The sequence below is a fragment of the Lynx canadensis genome, chromosome C1, assembly GCF_007474595.2.
Source record: "Lynx canadensis isolate LIC74 chromosome C1, mLynCan4.pri.v2, whole genome shotgun sequence".
NCBI lineage: Eukaryota > Metazoa > Chordata > Mammalia > Carnivora > Felidae > Lynx > Lynx canadensis.
The window spans coordinates 132,207,366-132,230,607 of NC_044310.1; the positions used below are offsets into that span (position 1 = coordinate 132,207,366).

Sequence of the window (23,242 nt, forward strand, 5' to 3'; positions counted from 1 at the left end):
GACCCTGGGCATGTGACTATGAGGTATCTATCAGAGACGTAGAGAAAGCAGTTGGATGTAGATTTCTGGAGTTAGAAAAGAGTCTGCACTAGAAAACAAATGGAAGTCATTGGCACAGAGATGATATCAAAAGTTATGAATAAATGAGAGCACAAAACTGTAAATTAAGTAGAGAAGAGAAACAAAACAAGGACTGAGGTTTGCATAAAAGATATAAAGGAATAATAAATGAGTAGAATAGAAGTAACCAGTGCACTAAGGAGAATACCAAGTGTGGTGGTGTCCTGAAAGATAAGTGAACAATATTTAATGAAGAGGAGAATGTAATCAGCTATGTCAGATATTAATGATAGAGAAATTAAGAGAACAAATTGTAAACTGAATGGGTATACCATTGCAGAGGTGACCTTGACGAGGATAGTTTTAGTGGAGTGGTGCAAGAGAAAGCCTGACTATAGCATGTTTATTAGAGAATGAGAGTAGGAGAAATGGAAACAATAATATAAGAGAAACAAAGATATAGTATAATAGATGACAGGGGAAGTGGAGTTAGGAAACTTTACTTATTTATCATTTACATATAAATATATATTATATATTTTTTTTCAATATAGAAGATATGACTTAATGTTCAAGAAATGATCCCGTAAAGGTGAGAAATGAATGATGTAGGAGAGAGAGAAGAAGCTAGATCAATGTATTTGAGTAGCCTAGAACAGATGAGACCTTGTATTGGCATCAGGTAAGACCATAGATAAGTCATTTATAGCATCAGGTCAGTAGTAAGTGTAGACATCAAAGAGTAGATATGTTGTAGTGTAGTGATGGGAGTCAGTGCACATTTTTTTTTTCTGGTTCCTTCAGTTTCCTCAGCCTTCTGGGAGATAAAATCATTAATTCAGAAATGATGGGTAAGAAAGGGTTGGTCTGAGAAAAGACAAAATGTAAAATAAACTTCAAGGACAGGAAGTTAGTTTGGATTGTATAATATGACTGGCTGATAATATTAAGGACAAAATTGAAGTTTATGGTAATGGACTGAAAGTCAACATGGTTGGTTGGTTGTTTTCAGCCAGGTTCACTTAGACAGATAAAGGCATGGAGTAGATGGAAAGTTGGATTTGATTAGGGATGTGGTTTTACCACTTGAATATGAGGTAGTAAGAGAATGGCTAAAGAAGTTGAGATACAATGTAGTGAAATGATTAAACGATAGACCATGGAATTGAGGAATAATAAAATTGGCAGTGAACATATCAAGTGTGTCTTAAACTGTGAAATCTGGGAGTATAATGGATATAATATTCTGGTAGTATTGGGATGGAAGTCCTAGATAGTACTCTCACTATCTCATAAGAGGAAGGAGTGAGCAGAAAAGATAGGTGGTTGTGGTAAAAAAGAGGGATGACTAAAGTGATAATGAGGGTTTGCAATGGTTACCAAAGCAAATTCTGACTCTAGAGAATGGCAACTAGTATGAGTAGCTGAGATTGTAGAAAGAAATTGAGAGGCCAAGTTATTATAATATTATCTAAAAGTACGTTGAAATTTCCAAGAATTACGACAGAAGTATATTGGATTAGACAGAAATACGATGATTGAAAAAGAAGGAGGAATGACTTGGGTATCATGTGTAAAAGCAATGAAGGGAATGGATAAAATCATCTAATAGCATGAGCTATAAAGCTGAACATTTTTTAGAGATGGAGGGAGTGCTGTTCTTGCAATAATGAGGAGAGGGGGAAAATTACCTGAAAGTTACCGCTTTGGGCCCAATGCTAGATTTTTTGTGAGGAAAACAGTTTTCATTTGAGAGACCTGCAGGACTCAAAGAAGCCAGGAAGTTGATGAATTTTTGAGATGAGGTTCAACATGCAGGGAGTTCTATAGTGGACTGTGGATTATAGAGACCACAGTGAAGACTCAGAAAAGAAGACTCAGAAAAGAAGAAAAAATAATGATTATAGTTCTGTGGTGATGTACATAATGGAGGAAGACATAATAATATACACCTAATTAAGTAGTGATGGATTTAAGACAGAGTGAGAAGAAAGTAGTGGATTCCTAACACTTCTACTTAATTCCTAATGAGTGGGATGAAAGACACGGTGGGGGAGCTACAGAAATTCAGACCCAAAACATTGACTGGCAATATCGGCAAAAAACAGCTCCATTTTCCCCGGCCTTGAAAGGAGAATTTAATTCTGAGTCAATAGGACCATCGGGTGAGTCCCAAATGAAGTTATCTGAGCCCATAAATCCTCCTTTTTAGTGAAGATATTTGAAAGTAATATGGCCAACTGCAAATGAAAGAAACCTAATAAGTATTGGAAAACATTTCAGTGGATTTTTGTATTATTTCACACCTAAATAAACTGATTTAAAGATTTAAAAAAATAATGTGTGATTTGAAGTAAAATTCAGTGTATTCTGATCATGTTCCCTGTAAGTGGTATACTTAGAATTAATCCATGGCATATTCCTCTCAGGAACTCAAGCTTTAGATCCAACTGTGACTTCTCTAAGGCAATACTGTATTTCTATCTGTGCTCTAACTACATTAGTTTGCAATTTTCAGCTAATGAGTTGTATCCACACATAATTAAGGGAACGCTTTGAGGATAAAAACCATCTGCGTATTTCCAGAGCCAAGCATAGTGACCAGCTTATATTGGATTTTCAGCAAATATTTATATAATAGGTAAATAAAAGATTGAAGAAATGAACCATATTTCTGAAGACTGATTGTATAAAGAACATTAACTAGCATAAATACAGAATTACAAAGAAAACATGCTTCTGAAACCTGAAGGCCAAAAAGAAAGCTATCTGAGGTATACCCTACCCATGACACAGTCTTTGGGCATGCTTGTGAATTAAAAAAAAATATTTTCATATGTCTTTCTTTTATACTCCTTTCTTTTGGAAGACATGATACTTCCTTCTCTACATCTGATTAAGTTCCTTGCAATTTAAAATGCAGTTATCTAGGGGCCCTGGGTGGCGCAGTCGGTTGAGCGTCCGACTTCAGCCAGGTCACGATCTCGCGGTCCGTGAGTTCGAGCCCCGCGTCGGGCTCTGGGCTGATGGCTCAGAGCCTGGAGCCTGTTTCCCATTCTGTGTCTCCCTCTCTCTCTGCCCCTCCCCCGTTCATGCTCTGTCTCTCTCTGTCCCAAAAATAATAAACGTTGAAAAAAAAAATTTAAAAAAATAAATAAAATGCAGTTATCTAACTACAAAAGTGATATAGAATATTGGAGCGAAGAATTCTTTGCAGTCATACAAAATAGTTGACACTGAGTCAGTTTTGGAGATTATTCTCTATCAAACTGTTTTTTTTTTCTTTACCTAGTTCAGGTTCATCTACCACATGCAGACCATATAAACATTTAATGTTCATTTTATACCATTTTTCTGCCCTTTGACAATTAAATTCACTGGAATTTCATAGTCTCCAAGACCAATACATCAGGTTTCAAATCCGTTTTAAATAGTTTGTGTAAATCAGTTTTTCCCCACAAAGCCTTCTCTCAGACATATGACACTTTGTCTTATTTGCTAAATCATCCTCCCATAAATATTTCTTTTATAGCTCCTTCCATTGTAGTCTATTCTAACCATTATGATCGCAATAATGGCACCTACTCTGCCCTAATTACTAAATTAGATTTCCACAGATGTACTATTAAAAAATAATTTATTTATAACTACCTAAAGTGGCGTTTATTTGATCTTTAACACATTAGTTCAAATATAGCTTCATACCTAATCTTAGTTCATAATATTCTCCTCCCATTACACAATAAGAACAGGGGAAACACTCCATTGTTCCCTTCAATTTTCAAGTAAAACTGGCCTGAACATATCAAACAGATTTCAGTTTTTGTTCTGTGCCTTGTTTACTGGTGACCAGTTTTCCAAAGCCAAGTATATATAAATACATGTATGTATTATATATTTATCTCTAAATATATATATGTATTTTCATATCATTTTCAATTGAAAAATAAGCAAACATAATTCAAAAATTATGTTTTAGTGACCATTACAATCATAAATATGACCCTAAACATCCACAGCATTTGTGCCTATGATGCAACTATATATTGTAATTTCTTTCTAAAGACTTAGGAAACTTGTCTGACACAATTTTCCAGTGTTAATTTAGACTGGAATAGAGGTAAATAACAAGCTGTACTGACAAGATAGTGAGTGAACAACCTTTCCATGACCTCATGAAGGTAATTGGACGATCCTTTAATATTCTACGTTAGTAAACTTACACTGAAACCTTTGGGCATTTCTTGTTTATATTAATATTGGTCCTTTGTAGATATGTAGTACCTTGGTTGCATGCAGTAAACATCAAAAAGTTGTGCCACTCAAGTCACTGAACTAAGTGCTAATTGCCTCTTCAAAAGAATTATTATATATTCCAGGGGTACCTGAATAGCAAAAAATCATTATAATTTAGTATATTAGAAATATTTATATTTGCTCCGGGAAATATTTCTCACAGAAACTGTTACACATCCAAAATAAAAATAAAATGTCACTTGAAATAGAAAAAGCTATTGAAAAAAAAAAGGGAAAATACACTGGCGAACTAAATCACTTTAGGAGAAAAACCCAACAATCAAATAGAAAAAAAAAAAAACTTTAGATTTCAACACAGATAGTTAGCCAAGAAACAAATAAAAACAGTCTTTGACAATAATAAAGGATGTCTCTGTATCTGGATTTTTTTAAAGAGAGCAATTTCTTTCTTCATAGTATCATTTCCATTTGAGCAAGGAGTAAATAATACAACAGCAATTTAAAAATCCACTATGGTTTTATATGTGTGCCTCAAGTTATTTTTTCTTCTGATTTTAGGTGCCCTGAATCCAGTACAACGTATAAACTAGAATACAGTAATTCCAGTTTGTCAGATATTGCTGACTGCAATTCTCTAACATTTGTTTCAACCCCAGATTCGTAAACAGGAACTGTTAATACCAGAGTAGCCACACTGTCCTCGCTAGCTAACCCACACAGATATTCCTGACACAGAGTGGCTAGATGGAAGAGGCTTTTAGTTTCATTCCAAGAAGTTCTTTACCTCCTCACTTTCCCATTCAAAAGGAAAGCACACCACCACACTGATGTGGATTTACCCATTTTTATAATGAAGAGGAAAGGCTTAGTGAGCTATATGCAGAAGGAATTTGGTACAATCACCAAGATTTTCCATTCTGACTTTGATCCCTCTCAGTATGTAGAATTCTTCATCTTGTTCTTCTTTTAGCAGTCAGAAATTTAATTTTAGAACTGTAATGGTATCAAATGATACTATACTATATTCATACTCCATTTCTTTTATATTCTCTTCTCTTTCCTCTCTCTCTCTCTCTCTCTCTCTCTCTATATATAATATTATACACACACACACACATTTTATATATATAAAACTATCCATATGTTGTTTTTACTGTGAGATTTATTACAATATGCTTCAGTGCCTGCATCATGCCTACTTACTTTCGAGGACGATGTGGTAAAAGTTGCTTTCTTAATTTGGATCTCACAGATATGAATTTATTTAGGTATAAAAAATGGCAGAAGTAATCACCTAATGGGATTTGGAATCGAAGAAAGAAAGAAAGAAAGAAAGAAAGAAAGAAAGAAAGAAAAAAGAAAGAGAGAGAGAGAGAGAGAGAGAGAGAGAGAGAAGAAAGAAAGAAAGAAAGAAAGAAGAAAGAAAGAAAGAAGAAGAAAGAAAGAAGAAGACGGACAGACATGTTGGTGTTGGTGGGAGGGGAGGGAAGGAAGGAAGTTAAAGGATCCTTCAAAATAAAATAGAAACCAATAGCAATAAAATATTTGGGACATAGTTATTTGGTTGGAAACAATTGACAGGGGAGCAAAACAAAACATAAAAAAGACAGGAAATTTACCATTGGAGAGGAATAAGATAAAGTACAACATGATTTGGCAATCTCAAAATATTAAATAAAACAACATTTATACATGATGACAAACCACATAGTAAAAATAAATTATTGGGGCGCCTGGGTGGCTCAGTTGGTTAAGCGTCCGACTTCGGCTCATGTCATGATCTTATGGTTCATGAGTTCCAGCCCTGCATTGAGCTCTGTGCTGACAGCTCAGACTCTGGAACCTGCTTTGGATTCTGTGTCTCCCTCTCTCTCTCTCTGTCCCTGCCCTGCAAACACTCTGTCTCTGTCTGTCAAAAAGTGAATAAACGTTAAAAAAAAAAAAAGTATGAAATAGGATTGGCTGACCACAGAAGTGAAATAATAGTAAAGCTTTTGAAATACTGGTAAGTTTTTTTTAAGAATCTCAGGTTTAAGCCCAAATTTGAACGAATAAAAGTGTAAAGTAAATGCTGAAAAAGTATGAGATATGACAAGAGTGAAGGTAGCAATAGGAGAAGGAAGGAAATGGGAAGAAAAGGGAAGCAAAAAATAAAAATGGGAAGGAGAGCAGAGGATAGAGGATCTTTCTCTTGTAAACCAAATTTATCTGGGTTTTCTCAGGCAGCAGCCAGCACTTACTGGCTCCCTAGTAACTATGCTGTATGGACATCATGCCTAGAATTTTGGGAACTCTTTGCTACAGCACAACCTGACCTTTCTCTTACATTTCCCAAGGTGTACTGAATATTTTTATTAATGTATACAATTTTATACCTGGAGGGAGTCTTAGTAATATGGTCTGAACATCTCATTCCACTGGTTTTCAAAACTACGAAGCCCGTCAATGACCAGCTCTCTGTCCTTTAGAATCTTCCCATAAAATTTCATCAAACATAATGCAACTGTAACACCTATCTGGTGAGGAGTCAACTATCGGATTGCTCTATTAACACATATAGCATCAACTTCTAGTTGCTACCATATATCCATTATCCTTTTCTTCCAAGTCTGATTTTATTAAGGCAGTGTTTGTACAACTGAAAAACTGCATCTCTCAGCCTTTCATCCAAATAAGGGTGGTTGTGTGTTAAAATTCTGGCCAATGGCACAAAGATAGAAATTAGGGTCTTAGGCTTCTGTAAAGTCCCTTGTGAAGGGGTTTGTCTTGCTTGGTAGGGATATTTTATCCTTCTTTCCTTTTCCTGGAACACAGATGTGATATTTAGAGTTTCAGTGGCCATCTATGGCCATTAGCCTACCTTGAGGGTGGAAGGCAAGTGAGAAGGATGGCAGAACAGAAATACAAGAACCTAGAACACACATCATGAGATCACCTCACCTGCCATGGAACATATATTTCTCTATCTCTGGACATTTTTTCATGAGAGAAAACTTCTATCTTTTTTTTCCAGCCTTTTAAAGATCTCTATTATTCATAGCCAAAGACAATTCCTAACTGATGCAACATTAGTGAACAAGGCAATGTTAAGGTGTAAGAAACATGTAAAGAAGAATCATAGGAGTTAGAAGCTCTGACAGTCAATTATAGTGAATACTAGTCACTTAAACTGTATCTCTGTTAGTTGGTAGGAGCAGAGTATAAGTATAGATGTTGAAAATTTGAAACTATCTGGAGAGGTGCGGGAAAAACATGATTAACCTACAGAAAAATGTTGAGGGAAAAGACTAAAATTGAGAAGGCATGGAGAATTTTATAACACGATATGCAAGCATTGCTCAGAGTACAAATTGCTAAGCATTGACTGTGTTACTAAAAATGGCTGTTAGAATTTCTCTCCCTGGAGGCCTTCCAAATTGGGTAGATAGCAATCTGCCTAGGCAAGTTTGGGTTCAGTCCAGCCTAAAGGCAGATGGATGGACTGGATGACCTCTGAAAATCCCTTCTGGCCCTATTATCCTACAGTTCTGTTTCATACTGAGAGAAGTTATTGCTGCCTCTCTATTTGTAGTTATAGTCATACAGGAGACCTTTGCTTCCCTCTGCATATTGCAGACATCTCTAGTAAATAAGGAGAAACAAAATGTAAAGAAGAAAATCACTTTAAGCAAAGTGCAGGAGTGAATCTTCCTGACAAAGAACACATTGTTTGTTTGAGGCCAGTAATTCTGGCATAGTGTGTAGTACTTTACCCTATGAGTTACTCTACATGAGCCCCATGCACTTTCCCACTTAATCACTGTTTCCTGTGCCTTTGTCTGCCCTGCCCAGTTGACTCAGTCCTTGCAGTGAAGTGACCGAGGTAGAAGTTAAATGCAAACTTCTTTAGGTGTTTCCAATCTATTAGGGTAGAAGATGCATACATAGAAAGAAAAAGGATGAATTACACCAAGGCACATTTGCAATGAAAAATTCACCTCAGAAGATAATTAATACTGTGTTAGGCAAAATGCCTAGGCTTTGACCCTCTAAACATGCTTCTCCAGTTCTGCATACTTTGTTTTGCATAATGAGTTTAAATGGGTAGGGTAAAAACCTGACTTACTGAAAAAATTGGAACTCATTTTTAAGTACGACATAGCACTCATAGTGAGAACTTGACTGGAAGCATCGCCTAATCCTGATTTTGAAAAGAAGAGAAAATGAACCAAAATACAGGTGAACAGCATGATCGTATGTATGCTTAAATTCCCTGAAATAAACCATTCAGCTAGATATCCGGTAGACATAGGCTAGGAAAATCTAATAGAAATTTAGACACAATATTTTTCTATATTCATTTAGATATCATAAATTGTATATTTTTTAGGTAATAAACACTTAGATATCCCATATAAACGGAAGAGCAATTTATACTTTTTAATATTTTCCCCAAACATCTTTGAAAATTCTTTTTTTTTTAAATTTTTTTTCAACGTTTATTTATTTTTGGGACAAGAGAGACAGAGCATGAACGGGGGGGGGCAGAGAGAGAGGGAGGCACAGAATTGGAAACAGGCTCCAGGCTCCGAGCCATGAGCCCAGAGCCTGACCCGGGGCTTGAACTCACGGACCGCGAGATTGTGACCTGGCTGAAGTCGGACGCTTAACCGACTGCGCCACCCAGGCGCCCCGAAAATTCTTAATATTTAATTGACTTCATTAAAAATTACACAATTCAGTTTCTTAGTGCTTCTAATGAGAATATTGGATAGTTTCCTGAGACATTTATTGAGCTGCATAGATTTTTCTCTTGGCACTCTTAGTTTTGAACCTGTAGACTGAATGAGAACATGCCACACATTTCTGCTAATGGAACTCAAAAGTGCTCTTTGGGTTTGCCCTTCCCATTCTCCTTTTTATCTGATGCTCAAGCACTGGCTCATGGTCACACTGACCTAATTCAGAAGATGCTCTGAGAGCACAGTGATCTCACTTTGGTTGGCATCCTGTGGTTTCCACAACCACAGTGGGTTTTCTGGACTGGTTCTACAATCCCATTTAGCATACAGCATTCACTTGCCGGTTCCGTGCTTTCTCTAAGTCACAAACCTAATGCAGAGCTAGAATGCAAATTCTCATCTAATAGAAAAAATCTAGGTTGTGTGTTTTTCCTCAAAAATTAATCTTTAATGTGTTTCTTGTGTCTAAACAAAATATGCAAGTATATGTGGAAAGCTTTGGAAAAACTTCAAATATACATGCACATTTCTCTGTCTCCACATTTGTTTTTCAAAACAAATCAGTGCTTGATTTGATTGTGAAGGCATTGATTATGGAAAGTTCAGAAGTCACCAGTCTGACAGCTATCTTGTTTTTCTAAATAGTATTTAATATATTGATATATACAGTTATGATGATATTAATATACATGTGATTCAATGGAATATCACTGTATAAGTGATAACAGTGGATCAGAGAAAAAGCAGTAGAAACAGATTTTTCTGCAATTTTGGACAGACTAGAAATTCAGAACTAGAAACATTGGCTGTTGGGTTTTGCCTTCAAAATTTAAACAGTCTCTATTGAATGATTTTGAGAAGTCTCATTTTTCCTTCTAGATTCCATTATGGTTGATTCCTAAAGTTTTACTTTAACTTCCTACTGTAACAAATGTAAATCTACTTCAAGGGGTTAAAATGAACTTCTCCATTTCCTTTCTACATCCCTCATCAACTCAAAGCACTAATTTTTCTCAAGGGATGAAGCTAATAGTCAGATAGGGACATACAATTCTGCAAACTTGTTACATAGTTTTTCAGCCTGTTGTTCACTCAGCACATTTTTTCCCTACTCAACCAATTAATAAAACTGACAGGGAATATAGTTAGCTCAAAGTGTTTTTCAGTTGATTTTCTACAAGCCATCTTACGGCTTTAAGAATGGGTCAGAAAGGATGCTGAAGCATAACGATTTTGTGCATTTCTGAGTTGGTATGTTAAGGCTCACTAATCAAAATAGGAGAATGAGAACTCAAGGTCCCAGTGTTTAAACTCTGCTCTCACACTGCTTTTCTGTGTGACTCCTGGGATGCCAGTCAACCTCAGCTACCTGCTTTAATTCCTTATTTTTAAAGTATAAAGCTGCTTGTGTCAAAAACTAAAAAGTGAATTATGGGAGATTTGGCCTCCCGTTTGAGGTTTAGTGCAAAGCTGAGTGACAGTTTGTTATATACTTTTGAATAATATTGAAACAGTCTTATATGTCCCAAAGTTAAGATACAAGAGGGCAAAACTTAGATATAAACTAAGTTGGTAGTTTAGTAGCTTCTTAAAGATAGGATTCTGGTTGCTTAAAATACTAAATACATGTTCCAAATTCCTAACTTTCATCTGAAAAGGAGTTCACTTCATATGGTTCCCCTGTCATTTATTTTGCCTTTAGTTACATGAAAGTGATACATTAAAGAGTAACACTTAACATGCCTTGTTTGGGAGCTGATCAATGTAACAAATATGACCCTTTAGCTCAAAGTTTTATGATTGTAATAATGTACATATTAACCTTCTAAGAATAAATCACAGGACGTGCTACATATATGCAACAGTTCTAATCTTCTTATGCTTAATAGTAAAATATCATACAATACCTGTATAATACTGAGAATACATCCTAGAATCATCTTCCACTCTCTTCCTCTCATAGTTTTATTCAATGCATTTTAAGTAGGTCATACTGTATCCTTATTCTAATGTAACCCCTCCAGGTCTAACACCAAGAACTTTTTTTTTTTTTAAGCTTCAAACGCATCCCTCACCACTCAGAACCCTCTGCATGAAACTTATCAAAGAACTTTAGAGTTCTCTGGATTGTACAATGTTTTCTTATGCACTTGTGTCACTTTACATATAGTTCTTGACTTTTGAAGTGTTCTTCCTTCCCTCACTTGCCTATCAAACTCCTAGAGTGAGATGCAGGTCAACCATCAGCTATCTCAGGGGAATTTTCTTGCATCACCTCAAGCAGAATTAGATGCTCTTTGTTTTATTCTTCCTTATCAATTTTTACATACCTCCATTACGACATGTGAATTCCACGAAGGCAGAAAATAGGATTTTCTACATCTTCAGTGCTTAGGTAAGTGTTTAGAATGATGTCTCTGCTCAAGAAAAGTTTACTGAAGTGAATTAATGAATTAAATATAGGGAAAACCTTACTGTGCTTATTTTGGCACTTTTAAAAAGTTCATTTTGGCCTCATACTCATTATTATTTCTTACAAACTATTCTTTGTTTTCCATCATATCAGGAAGAGAACTGTGAGGGAGAAATCCAGATAGATGAGTCCCAGTGTCCATGAATATTCATACAAATTAACAATCCCAAAATTGGTAGAATTATTAACAAGTCTCTTCTGTTGGGGAGTGATTACTGGTGGTAGAGTTGGTAAAGGTGAGTTCTTTGGCTTTTTTTTTTTTTTTTTGTGGTTTTGCACAGCCCTTCTATGTAAGAGGTTGGCATGTCTCAGTAACAGGCATAACAGGAGTTGTTTCCAACTAAGTAGTAAATCTCTATACCAAAGCAATTGCTACTTCTTCTCCTACAGATGTTAAGCTAACAAACAGAATAAATAATCTAGTAGTGTATGTTGCGGATATGTGGTTTTGACTTGCATCTATTTAAAACCAAAATCAACTGGAAATAGAGTATAATTCAGCAGCAATTAAAAGTCCATAATGTACCAGGATTCTTGCCACAAAAAAAGACTATATCAGAAAATTTGGATGGTAAGTTAGTTTTTTAAACACCATCTATCAAGAGAAAGATATAGATTCTGGATGATGTTTTAATAAAGAATATCTTTAACAGATCCTTCAATGATCAATCATTTTAAGCTATTAGTATGCTTATCTGACATTTTTAATTTTCAAAATCTTGTTTGCAGTTATTCTTTTTTAAAAAAAATAATTTTTTTTAACCTTTATTTATTTTTTGAGACAGAGAGAGACAGAGCATGAATGGGGGAGGGGCAGAGAGAGAGGGAGACACAGAATCTGAAACAGGCTCTAGGCTCTGAGCCATCAGCCCAGAGCCCGATTCGGGGCTCGAACTCACGGACCGCGAGATCGTGACCTGAGCCGAAGTTGGAGGCTCAACCGACTGAGCCACCCAGGCGCCCCTGCAGTTATTCTTAAAAATAAGTCTGTTTGAGGCCAGAGAACACGAATTAATAGAATATTAACACTAATCAAAGATGGAAATCCACTACAAAAAGATTCACTTCGAGCAAACAATAAACTACTTTAGATTATCCTTCCACATTCTGAGCTATGATATAGAGCCAAATTAATCATATTTTTCCCACAGGTAGTCATTCAGCTAGTTAGCTGTCGGTAGAAGTCGACTTATTCAAACAACCAGTAGAAATTTGGACTCCAAGTCTCTTGAGCAGGATTAGTTAAGCAATCTCTTCGAATAAATCAGTGTTAAGAAGTCATATCTGTACAACAATCTATTTCTAATTAAACAGAATTTATAAAACTAAGACTGAAAATGAATATACATTTATATATATATACATATATATATATAATACATATGTAATATATAATATATAATACACATACACATGTGTGTATATAATACACACATATATATATAATACACATACATATATACACATACATATATTAGAATTGTCTTCAAGTATACCATCCTAATTTTCATACAGATGTCATTTGTCAATACAGACAATATCTATAATGGCTTTACAAAAGGATGATATACTTGTAGAAGTCCTACACTTGCTAAGAATTAGTGCTGTTTCTAAAACACATTAATTTGGCCCTGAAATCAACCAGTGGTAAGGCTCATAGCCTTTCACTAAACTAACTCAATTACTGAAACTAATTGCTTAGAAAATGCTAACACTTGAAAAAGATTTGAGACTACCTGATCACCTTAGCACAACTCAAGACAAAGAAAAGAATACAGCAGGATCTATTTTTAAGTTGCACAAACTTTCACAATCAAAAGTGGTCTGAGCACACAAACCCTGTTCCTCCTGGGTAATTACAGCTGTTTGTTTTCTAGCTCTCAGCTCATCAATGTTTCAAGTGAGTTGAAAACACACTGGTGAAGTTTCCCTCCATGTGCCTTAAGCTTTATGTTGCTGACAGATGTACTTCCTCTAACATTGCTTGCAATCGTACCTCTCCTCTGTACCTTTGCTTTTAGATTCTGCATGCCGAAATTCCCTTCTCTAGTATGATAGGCCCATTTAATTTAGAAAAGAGATTGGAAATATTTTTCAGTAGGAACTTTTAAAATGGGAATAGGTAAGATTCACTGACACAATAAAGTGTAAGTAAAAACACAATGAAGTGCTCCAAATTTATTTGCCTTCTTCCTCAGCTTCAGCAACCTCTTTCTTTCCTTCCTTCTGGGTACAAGTTAATCCTGTGTCCATCTGAAACCAGTGTTGTAATGACTAACAAAACATCACCCAAGATAAAACATTTCTTTTCTTGAAGAATGAAAAATATAATCCTGAACATTTGAGCTTAAGAATTCTTAACATTTTTAACTAAATTTATTACACTTAATTTTGTCAAATCTATTAATGACACCTAATTAATTGATCTGGATTAATTTCTGAATAATTAGAATATGAGATTTAAGTGTTATGGATTACTAATTTTCCTGTGGTGACTCATTACAGATAATAAGATTTTCAACTTACCTCAGTCCATTTTGAGAAGGCTCTAATTTGTAAATTACTTTCAGGGTTTTTAAGTACTTTCTCCTAAGATTTTTAAGAATAGTAATATAAAAGAAAAAGCTGTGTAAATTTTTAAATATAAAGTAGTATTAGTATCCAAAAGGTGTTCGAATAAATACATTAGAATTATGGAATCCAAAATAAATACATTAGAATAGATTGTGGGTGGATGGAGAAAATTATAATTCCACATATTAAGAAAATTCTATTCTAACTGGCAAGTAAAAAAAATGGAATGTTAAGAATTCTGAATATGCATTATTTAAGGAGTTGGGCGATATACAAGAGAATCTTATTCTTCCTTAAGCTTCATATCAAATACACTAAGTGAATATATTATACGTTCAGAATTATGTAGGAACAGGTTCAGAATAGAAGAGAGAAATAAAAAAAGAACAGTATGTTTTATGTGTGCATATTTGTATGTTTGGGTGGTGAGCTTTTCAGGTGTCAGCGGGTTCCATTCCCTAATCATTTTAGTAAACTCCTCGCACACTTTATCTTCTCAAATTTAAAAGGACATTGGGATGTTTGCTGGAAAACAATCACATAGATTACATAATCACGTTTTATTGAGACACAGAAGACAGAATCTCTTTTTGCAGGAACAGGAAGAGTTCCCATATTCTTTGAATCGTGTAAAAGCAGATAGTGTCACAGAAACTGTTGTTCCCTTGTACGTTGAAATGTTTGGTCATTTTGCACTGCAAATGCACTCTAACTAGGACTGTGAACAAAAAGAGGGCCTCTCCTGTGCATGGCCACTTGAAATATTAACATAATTACCTTAAGATTGTCAAATTTTAAAATAGCGTTTTGATATAGTTCAGTCAATCTGATATCTATTAGTTGAATTTGTTCCCTTCTGTGCATGGTTTTGGGATTTTTGTGGAAGTATCCTGTACTGAGAAAGCTTATACTGTATAGAATGTGTTTTTATTGCTCATGCAATTTAGATATAGTGATATTATTACCAATATGAAATACTATGTAGGAAGAGATGAAATTCTCTAAAATTCGATGTGGTGATTTTGAGCACTCTCATTGTAAAAGTTTTACAAGCACATTCCTATATATAAATACACCCATATAAAAAATCCATATTTCTTTCTTCAAATGAAGCTAAATTATGGAGATTAAAATACCAGTGTTATAGAAAATCATTAATAATAGATATCTTTTCATTACCCTCACCAGGAAGAAATTGATTTTTTTTCTAGGAAACATTCAGAAAACAACTCAGTTGATACAAAACCATTTCCAAGACCAGAACATCACCTCCAAACTGTTAAACTTTTCCCCTTATTAATTTTCATAAAGGATACAAATATACCACCGAGTGTGTTTTGGATCCTTTATTAGACAAAAAAAGACATACCCATCTTTGATTCATGTCTTTGGCTTCATGTATAAATAATTAATTTAGAGTATGTGCTTAGAACGCAACAAAAAGAAATGGAATTAGAGGGAGAAAGTGATTTGGGCAAAACTGTTCTGCAAAAGAAAAGCATCTCTAAAAATCAATGCCATGTTTGAATTAATCTGGTTTCTTCTTTATTATGCGTCTATAGAGTGAGAAAGTTCTTCAGAAACTTGACAGTCTGATGCCTAATTAACTCATCAGAAGACAATTTTTCATTGGTTGTGACTTAAAATTAGGAGAAAGGTTGAAGATACACCCTTTAGTAAGGTAAATAGCAAGCATAAATCCACTTACACTTCTTGCTATTTCTAAGTCCAACTCATGTCACAACAAATTACTTAGGCATTATAAAACACTTTTTTTCTGGTGAAATCCAGAAATATTCAAAAGGCCAAAATTGTACAATCAGCCTCCTACTGACAAAATGAAAAAAAAAAATTATCACTAATGACAAAGATGTGAAAGTTGGAACTGTTAGAGACCTGTATTAGAACAGAAACGACTGAAACATAAACAGTTATATACTCTAAATGTCTCAGTCTAAAGTATACATTCAGCTTTTTCAAAGATCAGAATAAATTTATACTGTTTTTATTCCAATACTTTGTATTTACTTGAATCCCCTGTTTTACTATTAACATATTCCTTATAAAGTTCTGCTTGGAGCACAATTCTAAATTTTATTAGAGAATTCAGAAATATTTTCATGTGATTCACAGCACTGAGATATGTTTGAGATATTCCAATTTGTGTAACCACTTCTGTGGAAGGATCTGGCAATGTGTTGATTTCGCTCTTTTAGAAGCTTAGTCATACATGCCTATCTGAAAGTTTTTTTTTCATGTAATAGGAAGCCTGAATTACAACTGAAGTAGATAGAATTAGGCTATAGAAAATATAATTAATTTCTGAAAAGAAAATTAAACTCTTTGACTCCTATCATTTTATAATTCCATACTTTACTTTTCCTGCTAATATCATTCTTTTAATATCCAATTATACAAAAATAATACATGTCACAAAGTCTTTAAATTAAAAAAGTTTCTTCTTAATTACTGTTACACATGTGTTCATAACTAAACTAACAATCTTCTGCTCTTCTATGAGCCTGTCAGAATTCAGGCTACGAAATGAAACTCAGCCAAAGAAGGAAGACCTTTAACTTCTTAATATGAATCTGTCCACAGAGCCAGAGTAATTCCCTTTTTGGATGATAGAAAGACCTAGTGACTCAGTTCATCTGTGGTCTCTCACATTCTCACCAATGTTAGAACTGGTCCTTAGAAAGGACTACCTTTCTAAGATTTACTCTTTTTTCCAGTGTATCTCTCCATCTCTGGTATTAAATCCAGTTCCTTCATTCAGTTCAGCAGTAGAGACTGGAAACCAGTCTTCAAACAAGTTTTGTTTGGCCTGTACATTGCTGACTACACAATGTTTTAAAAGCAGTAGCTGACTTTGAACATTTGCTCACATATAGTTATAGAGTGCCTCCTGCAAAACTGGGACTTTTGGTGACCTAGATCATTTTTGCACATGGCAATAATTAGTTTGTGTGACTCTGGTCAGAGATCAGACATGCATCTCCAGATTTCTATAGCTCCTTCTATGCTTATTGTCTTACTGACCTCTACACGAAGGACAAGTTACTTACCCTTTGGCATCTTAGCTTCAATGCATATCCTTTTTGTTATGCTCAGCTAGTAGAAATCTGAGAGATGTCTGATTCAGTGGTTTCTTTCCTGGCTTCACCTTGGGCCCCAAATTTACTTGACTGATACCTCAATTCTGTTTCCAGATTTGGGTCCTTACCTTAATCCTCAAGTTTTTCTTTTTCTTTTTTTTTTTTTTTTTTCCACATTTCATTTCCCCTACCAGTTTATGAGATGTGCCAGTACTGATTAATTTTTGTTAACTTTGAGATCTTAATTATTTCTTCATCCCATCATTAATATAGAAGTAAAACTCTGACTGCTCTAGAACATAGATCTTGATTTTTTTAAAAAGAAGAATAGGGGCGCCTGGGTGGCTCAGTTGGTTAAGCGTCTGACTTTGGCTCAGGTGATGATCTCAAGGTTTGTGAGTTTGAGCCCTCTTCGGGCTCTGTGCTGACAGCTCAGAGCCTGGAGCCTGATTTGGATTCTGTGTCTCCTTCTCTCTCTGCCCCTCCCGACTTGTGCTCTGTCTCTCAAAAACAAATAAATGTAAAAAATTTTTCTTTAAGAAAAAAAAAGAAAGAATATTACAAGAAAGTGTGTATAACTTCATGGAGGTAATATTAAGGAAAAATTCCTATAAACACATCATACTGAAATATTTGGTTATAGAAATTTTACTTGAAATACTCTTTGTTTAAGCAATGTTCAAAGACATAAGCTTATGACACTATGTGACAAAGACTTCTTATTTGTCTTTTGCTCAAAAAGTACTGTTTCCTATGAAATCTGTAATGTTTCAGAGTCCAACTTCAAGCCCAAATGTATTTCTTCTTCTAATGGCATTTTTAAATAAAGCACAACAGTTGCAGGGTAGAAATCCATATTGTGTCTGGCAATATAATTCTTCCTTTCTCAATAACTGATACGGGTATGGGTGAAAGGAAAGGCAGGGCATAGGTTCTCTTTTAACTTTCATTAAACTATGAAAAATTGAATATTGTGGTTGCATCATTCCACAGACGGACTCACCCTGACAGTGCAGCCCTTCATCATACCCATCTGAGCAGTCCAAGACACCATTGCATAGTCGGGATAAATGAATGCATTTGTTGGCACCAAGGCAAGCGATGTGATTCAAGGGGCACTTGATATCTACTTCTTCGGGACCTGAAAAAAAGGCAAAAATGGGTTAGCTTGGCACCAATAGTAAAAACTATTAAGCACAAGAAATTATTTACTAGGGGGCGCCTGGGTGGCTCAGTCACTTAAATGACCCACTCTTGGTTTGGGCTCATGGTTCGTGGTTTCGAGTCCCTCATCCAGCTCTGCGCTGACAGCATAGAGCCTGCTTGGTACCCTCTCTCCCCTCTTTCTCTGACCTTCCCCTGCTCATGCCTTCTCTCTCAAAAATAAATATTGAAAATGAAATTATTACCCTTAATTTACAAAACTATAGTAAATACTAAGAGAAGGCAGCTCTGACTCTCAGAGACACCAACATCAGCCCATGTGATTAAACACCTAATTCTTCAAATTGCATAGGATAGAAAATTATCTTTAATAATGCATTGAAGACACAGATTTTCTTTTCAACCTTAAAATGGCGTAGATTTAAAGTCTGAGAGTTCATTTGAGTCACTGATCTATCTCTTATCTTGAGATTAAGTGGCCAAGGTACTTAAACCCTGTAAGTCTCAATTTCCTCAACTATGAATATGGACAATGGCAACTCCTTGGCAGAGCTCTTGTTATAATCAAATCAGGTAACATGAACAAAAATATTTTAGTGGAATTTAATAAAGTTGTGTCAATCCAAAAAATACTTCATTTTAATCTGTTCTCTATGAAGAACCGCTAGTTATGCGCTTATTTATATATGGGTTCTTTTGTTTAAAAAATATTTACTGAGCAGTTTAATACAGTAGAATTTACTAAGGAGTGGAAAGGCTATCATAAACAGTTTACTCATTGATTTCCCCTACTGATGATAGAGTACATTATATGATCACCCTTTGTGTTTTAATACACTTGGGTAGGAATGTCAAGCCTTTCTTGAAGCTCACTAATTCCAAATCATCATCAAACATCCAAATAGCACACTGCTATATCTAAATTTCAGGTTGCTAATTCCCAAATCCTATCTAGACTTCTTCAATAGGCACTCTCCAAATTCCCCATGATGATTCTTAATCTTGCCCAGCTCCCCTAAATCCAGAGTACTGTCATACCATATGACTGCAATCATATGTTAATCTGACACTGATTATTACAACAGCCCAGATTCTACAGTCAGGCACACTTAGAATTTAATCACAGCTATGTTAATACCCATGGGATGCTGATTTATTAAATCAACTAAGCATTAGTTTTCTCATGTGCAAATAATACGATCACCTGAGTTTACCTTGTAGGCTTGTTATGAATGTCAAAAGTTATTGACAGCATAACACTGAGCTTTGTGAGTTTTGTGAGATGCAGGCTCAGAATTGGAATTCAACATGTGTTAATCATGTAAATAAATGCAGCAGAGTGGAGTTGTTAATAGACTCTGGAGCAGATTCTTGGTCCCATCACTTATAATAAGAGTTGAAACAAATTATGTACCTTCTTTATGCTTCATCAGGTTGTTGTAGGGATTATATCCAAAGCTCTTAGCATTTTTCCTGGCAAACATTAACAAAGTGTTTGCTTCATCATAGTTAAGTAAAGAATGTTCCAAGAAGGTGAGTTGCCTTTTAGTAAACACTTCTATCTCATAACATCCTTTTTACACTGCAAGTCCCAAAAGGAAAAAAAAAAAAAAAAAAAAAGGCTGTACTTGCCAAAAGTAAGATATGTTTCGGAATATCTTCTCAAAATGAATTATAGGTATATGTGATTTTGTTTGATGCTAAAATAGCTTTCAACCTTTTGCATGTGGAGGATGTAAATAAATTGTTATGATGTTGCTTCACTAGATGAATATTGTCACTAAATGGTTTCCTTGTGTTTTTTCATTTGTATTTATACCATCAGTGCCATACAAAGCTATTAGTTTTGTCAAATACCTGTCACTTCAAAATACACAACTCCTCTTACTGTAACATGTCTCTGTAACTTGAATGTCAATATTTAAAAAAATAAACACTTCCATGTATATATATATATATATATATATATATATACACACACACACACGTATATATATACGCATACACACACATATATAATCAAAATAAAAATACACAAATTTAAGTCCAAACTTTATGATAAAAGTAAAACTCTTCAGTGAGAGTTTCTAGTATTAAATCTTAAATTTATAAGGTTAACATAAATTCACTTTAAAAATAAACTTGAAAATATAATTCATTTGAAAGGCTATAAATTTCTATGACCAACAACAGTCATAATGCAGTCCTTTTTAAAATTAATTGGCTGATTCTTAAAAATTTTGAGAAATGCATCTTTGCATGAATGTCAAAGTAGTGTTAGGCCAGATATATTTAGATCTCTCTGTAAAAATTCCAGAAATAGCCCACAGAAATAACACCTCAAACCTGGGAGACTTTAGAAATTTTATAGAGACTGAAGATGACTCAGTAGTTCTTATTAAAAGCAAGATTTTTAAAGTGATACATGTTTTGCTCTAATCAAAGTATGTTTTCATTCCTAAAATTGTCAGGTAACAGATAAGATAGAAAGAATGACGTGCACATATGGTGTTCACAAGAGAGGATCTGCCACTTACAGATTTGAGAAAACAGAAAAAAAGTTTGAATTTTTCAAAAGCAACATACACAACTATTAGCTTCTTCCCAGTGGTAACATGCAGGGACAAAAAAAAAAAAATGTTTGGAATAAAGAACGAGTTAAGTAGTTTCTTTATAGACTGGCCACCATAGTCTTCCTTGTCTTTAGCATACTCTTTTCTTAGCTTCTATCACTATTGAGTACACTGGTAAGACAGCTGGTAAACGGATGGATTGTATCTTAACCCGTTCTTCCCAAATTGTCATATCAAAGCACATTAAAAAAAATGATAACATTTGCAAGTTACACAGAAGTAAGTAGCAGAAATTTTCTGCAGACATTGCCCCAGGTCTTGGAATCAACGTCAAAATTGAGGGAATCAGTATTCCAAACCCTTTGACTAATGCTGGGATACTCCAGTTGGAAAACTATACTAAAATTCAGAATTTTGTTGTTGTCTTTCTAGAAGATGGGGCAGTTAAGAAATAGCAATGTCTGCCTTAACTGAAATTATCCCAGAAACCAGGCAATATGGGTATTTAGTGTACTGTTGCTTTAGGGAATAATCCATCTTTGATTTCCAATTATCATTTGTGCAGTAAAGGTGTGTATATCCCATGAGGCTCCTTTAGTCCATCTTTTAAATGAAGAAAAGACTCAACCTGATCACCACTTCTACGCACTGATCTGTGTCACAAGAAGAATGTGATAATAGAGACTACATGAATCCCTAAGAATATGTCAATGTTGCATTAAATATTTCATCTCACAAAACCTTACACATTCAAAACATTCCACAACCAGAAACCATAATCTGGATATAGCAAGGAGCAGGGTCGGAAGCTACCTGATATATCTGGAATTATCTCTTTAGTTACTAAATCATTAGGACTTGGTAGATCTGAGAGAAGGACAGATATGACGGGGGAGCATGTGAGGAATTTCAAAATAGTACAAACATGCTTCAAAATTTAAATGAGCATGGTAGTCTTAGAACATGACTGCAATGTTCAGTAACGCATATTCATAACACTCCCAGTAATTTTAGGTGACCTGAACAAGGTAGCAGAACTTAAAATACAGCAATTAATTACAAGAAAGAAAGACTCTATCATTAGAAGCATTTAAAACATATAAACACAGGAAAACAGTTTTTATATTTTTAAATTTTTTATAAGCTTTACCCAATTAGTTGAAATAGGCTTCATTTTTCAAACTGAGCCTCATTTTACAAACAAGCCTTCTAGGATAATACAAGGACAATGTGACTTGTCTGTATTGTTTTGAATGTTAAAATTATTTTTATATATAAACATCTTACTCTGTTCACTAAAAAAAAAAATAGTGGTTAAAAAGATATTAAGCCTCACCAAATGTCTTTTTGGACTAAAGATAATTGTGAAAGCACATTTTGGGAAGGAATAGAAATTTTTCTTCTATAATGGCAGATACAGTCAGATATCTGTCCTTATCACTATATCATATCTGAGGACAAGCATCTACCCTCCTCCCAAAGTTAACCTCTCCACCTTATACTTTATCACTTCCCACTTTCTGAGTCCTACAAAGATTTGCCACTTAGCCGCATTTCCCATTTCTGTCTTTCCAATGGTTCTAAATCCTCTGCCAATAACTCATTCAATTTTCTTAGCCTACACTCAAGAATAAGGTTAATTTTGCTGATTGAACATTCTTGCAAATGGCATCCTTTCTTTCCTATTTTTTTTTTTTTAGTTCTTAAACTTCTTCAAAATATACACTATGCCTGCATTATTCCCAATTTCTTCTCCCTCCAGCCTCCGCTCCCAACACCACTGGGCTGTTTTCCCCCAAGGTCTCGGTGACCCCACTAACTGTGAAGTAGAGGCAAACAAGATCCTGCGAAAGCAGACCAGAATTCCTCTCACCTAGACATACTTCGGCAATTATCTGTCATGACTTTCATACTCTAACACCACTATTGCTGTTGTTACTTATACCATTCCATGAACACACTTGGATGCATATCACACATGCTCTTTGATAACTTCTCTCCATCTCTCCCTGAAAATCACAAACATCTAGTTCACACATAGTACACTACCTGGCTCAATATACAATTGTTGAATGAATGTCCGGTGTGTTTTAACTCCTGACTGATTCTACTTTCTTCTATAGTCTAGGATTTATCTTTTTCCACCATCAACCCATTCTCAGAATAGGTTTTACAAATATCACTTTCACCCAATGACTACTCTCAAAATCATAGTCATTTTAATTTTGGCAACAACGAAACCAAACTCTGTGACCTGATTTTATCATCTAACCGAAACATAATTAATATCTACAAGTTATTTTCAGTACTTTTACTCCTTTC

The 23,242-nt window shown here is 34.8% G+C and overlaps 1 protein-coding gene across 1 annotated transcript in view; it reads right to left on the reverse strand.

Moving 5' to 3' along the window:
• LOC116738220 (low-density lipoprotein receptor-related protein 1B-like) overlaps positions 1-23,242 on the reverse strand; it is an 867,486-nt gene that overhangs the window by 516,868 nt on the left and 327,376 nt on the right. The window contains exon 3 of the mRNA XM_032594108.1: positions 18,187-18,324. Coding sequence (XP_032449999.1) covers positions 18,187-18,324 — 138 coding nt within the window. The remainder of the gene's footprint in view (positions 1-18,186; positions 18,325-23,242) is intronic.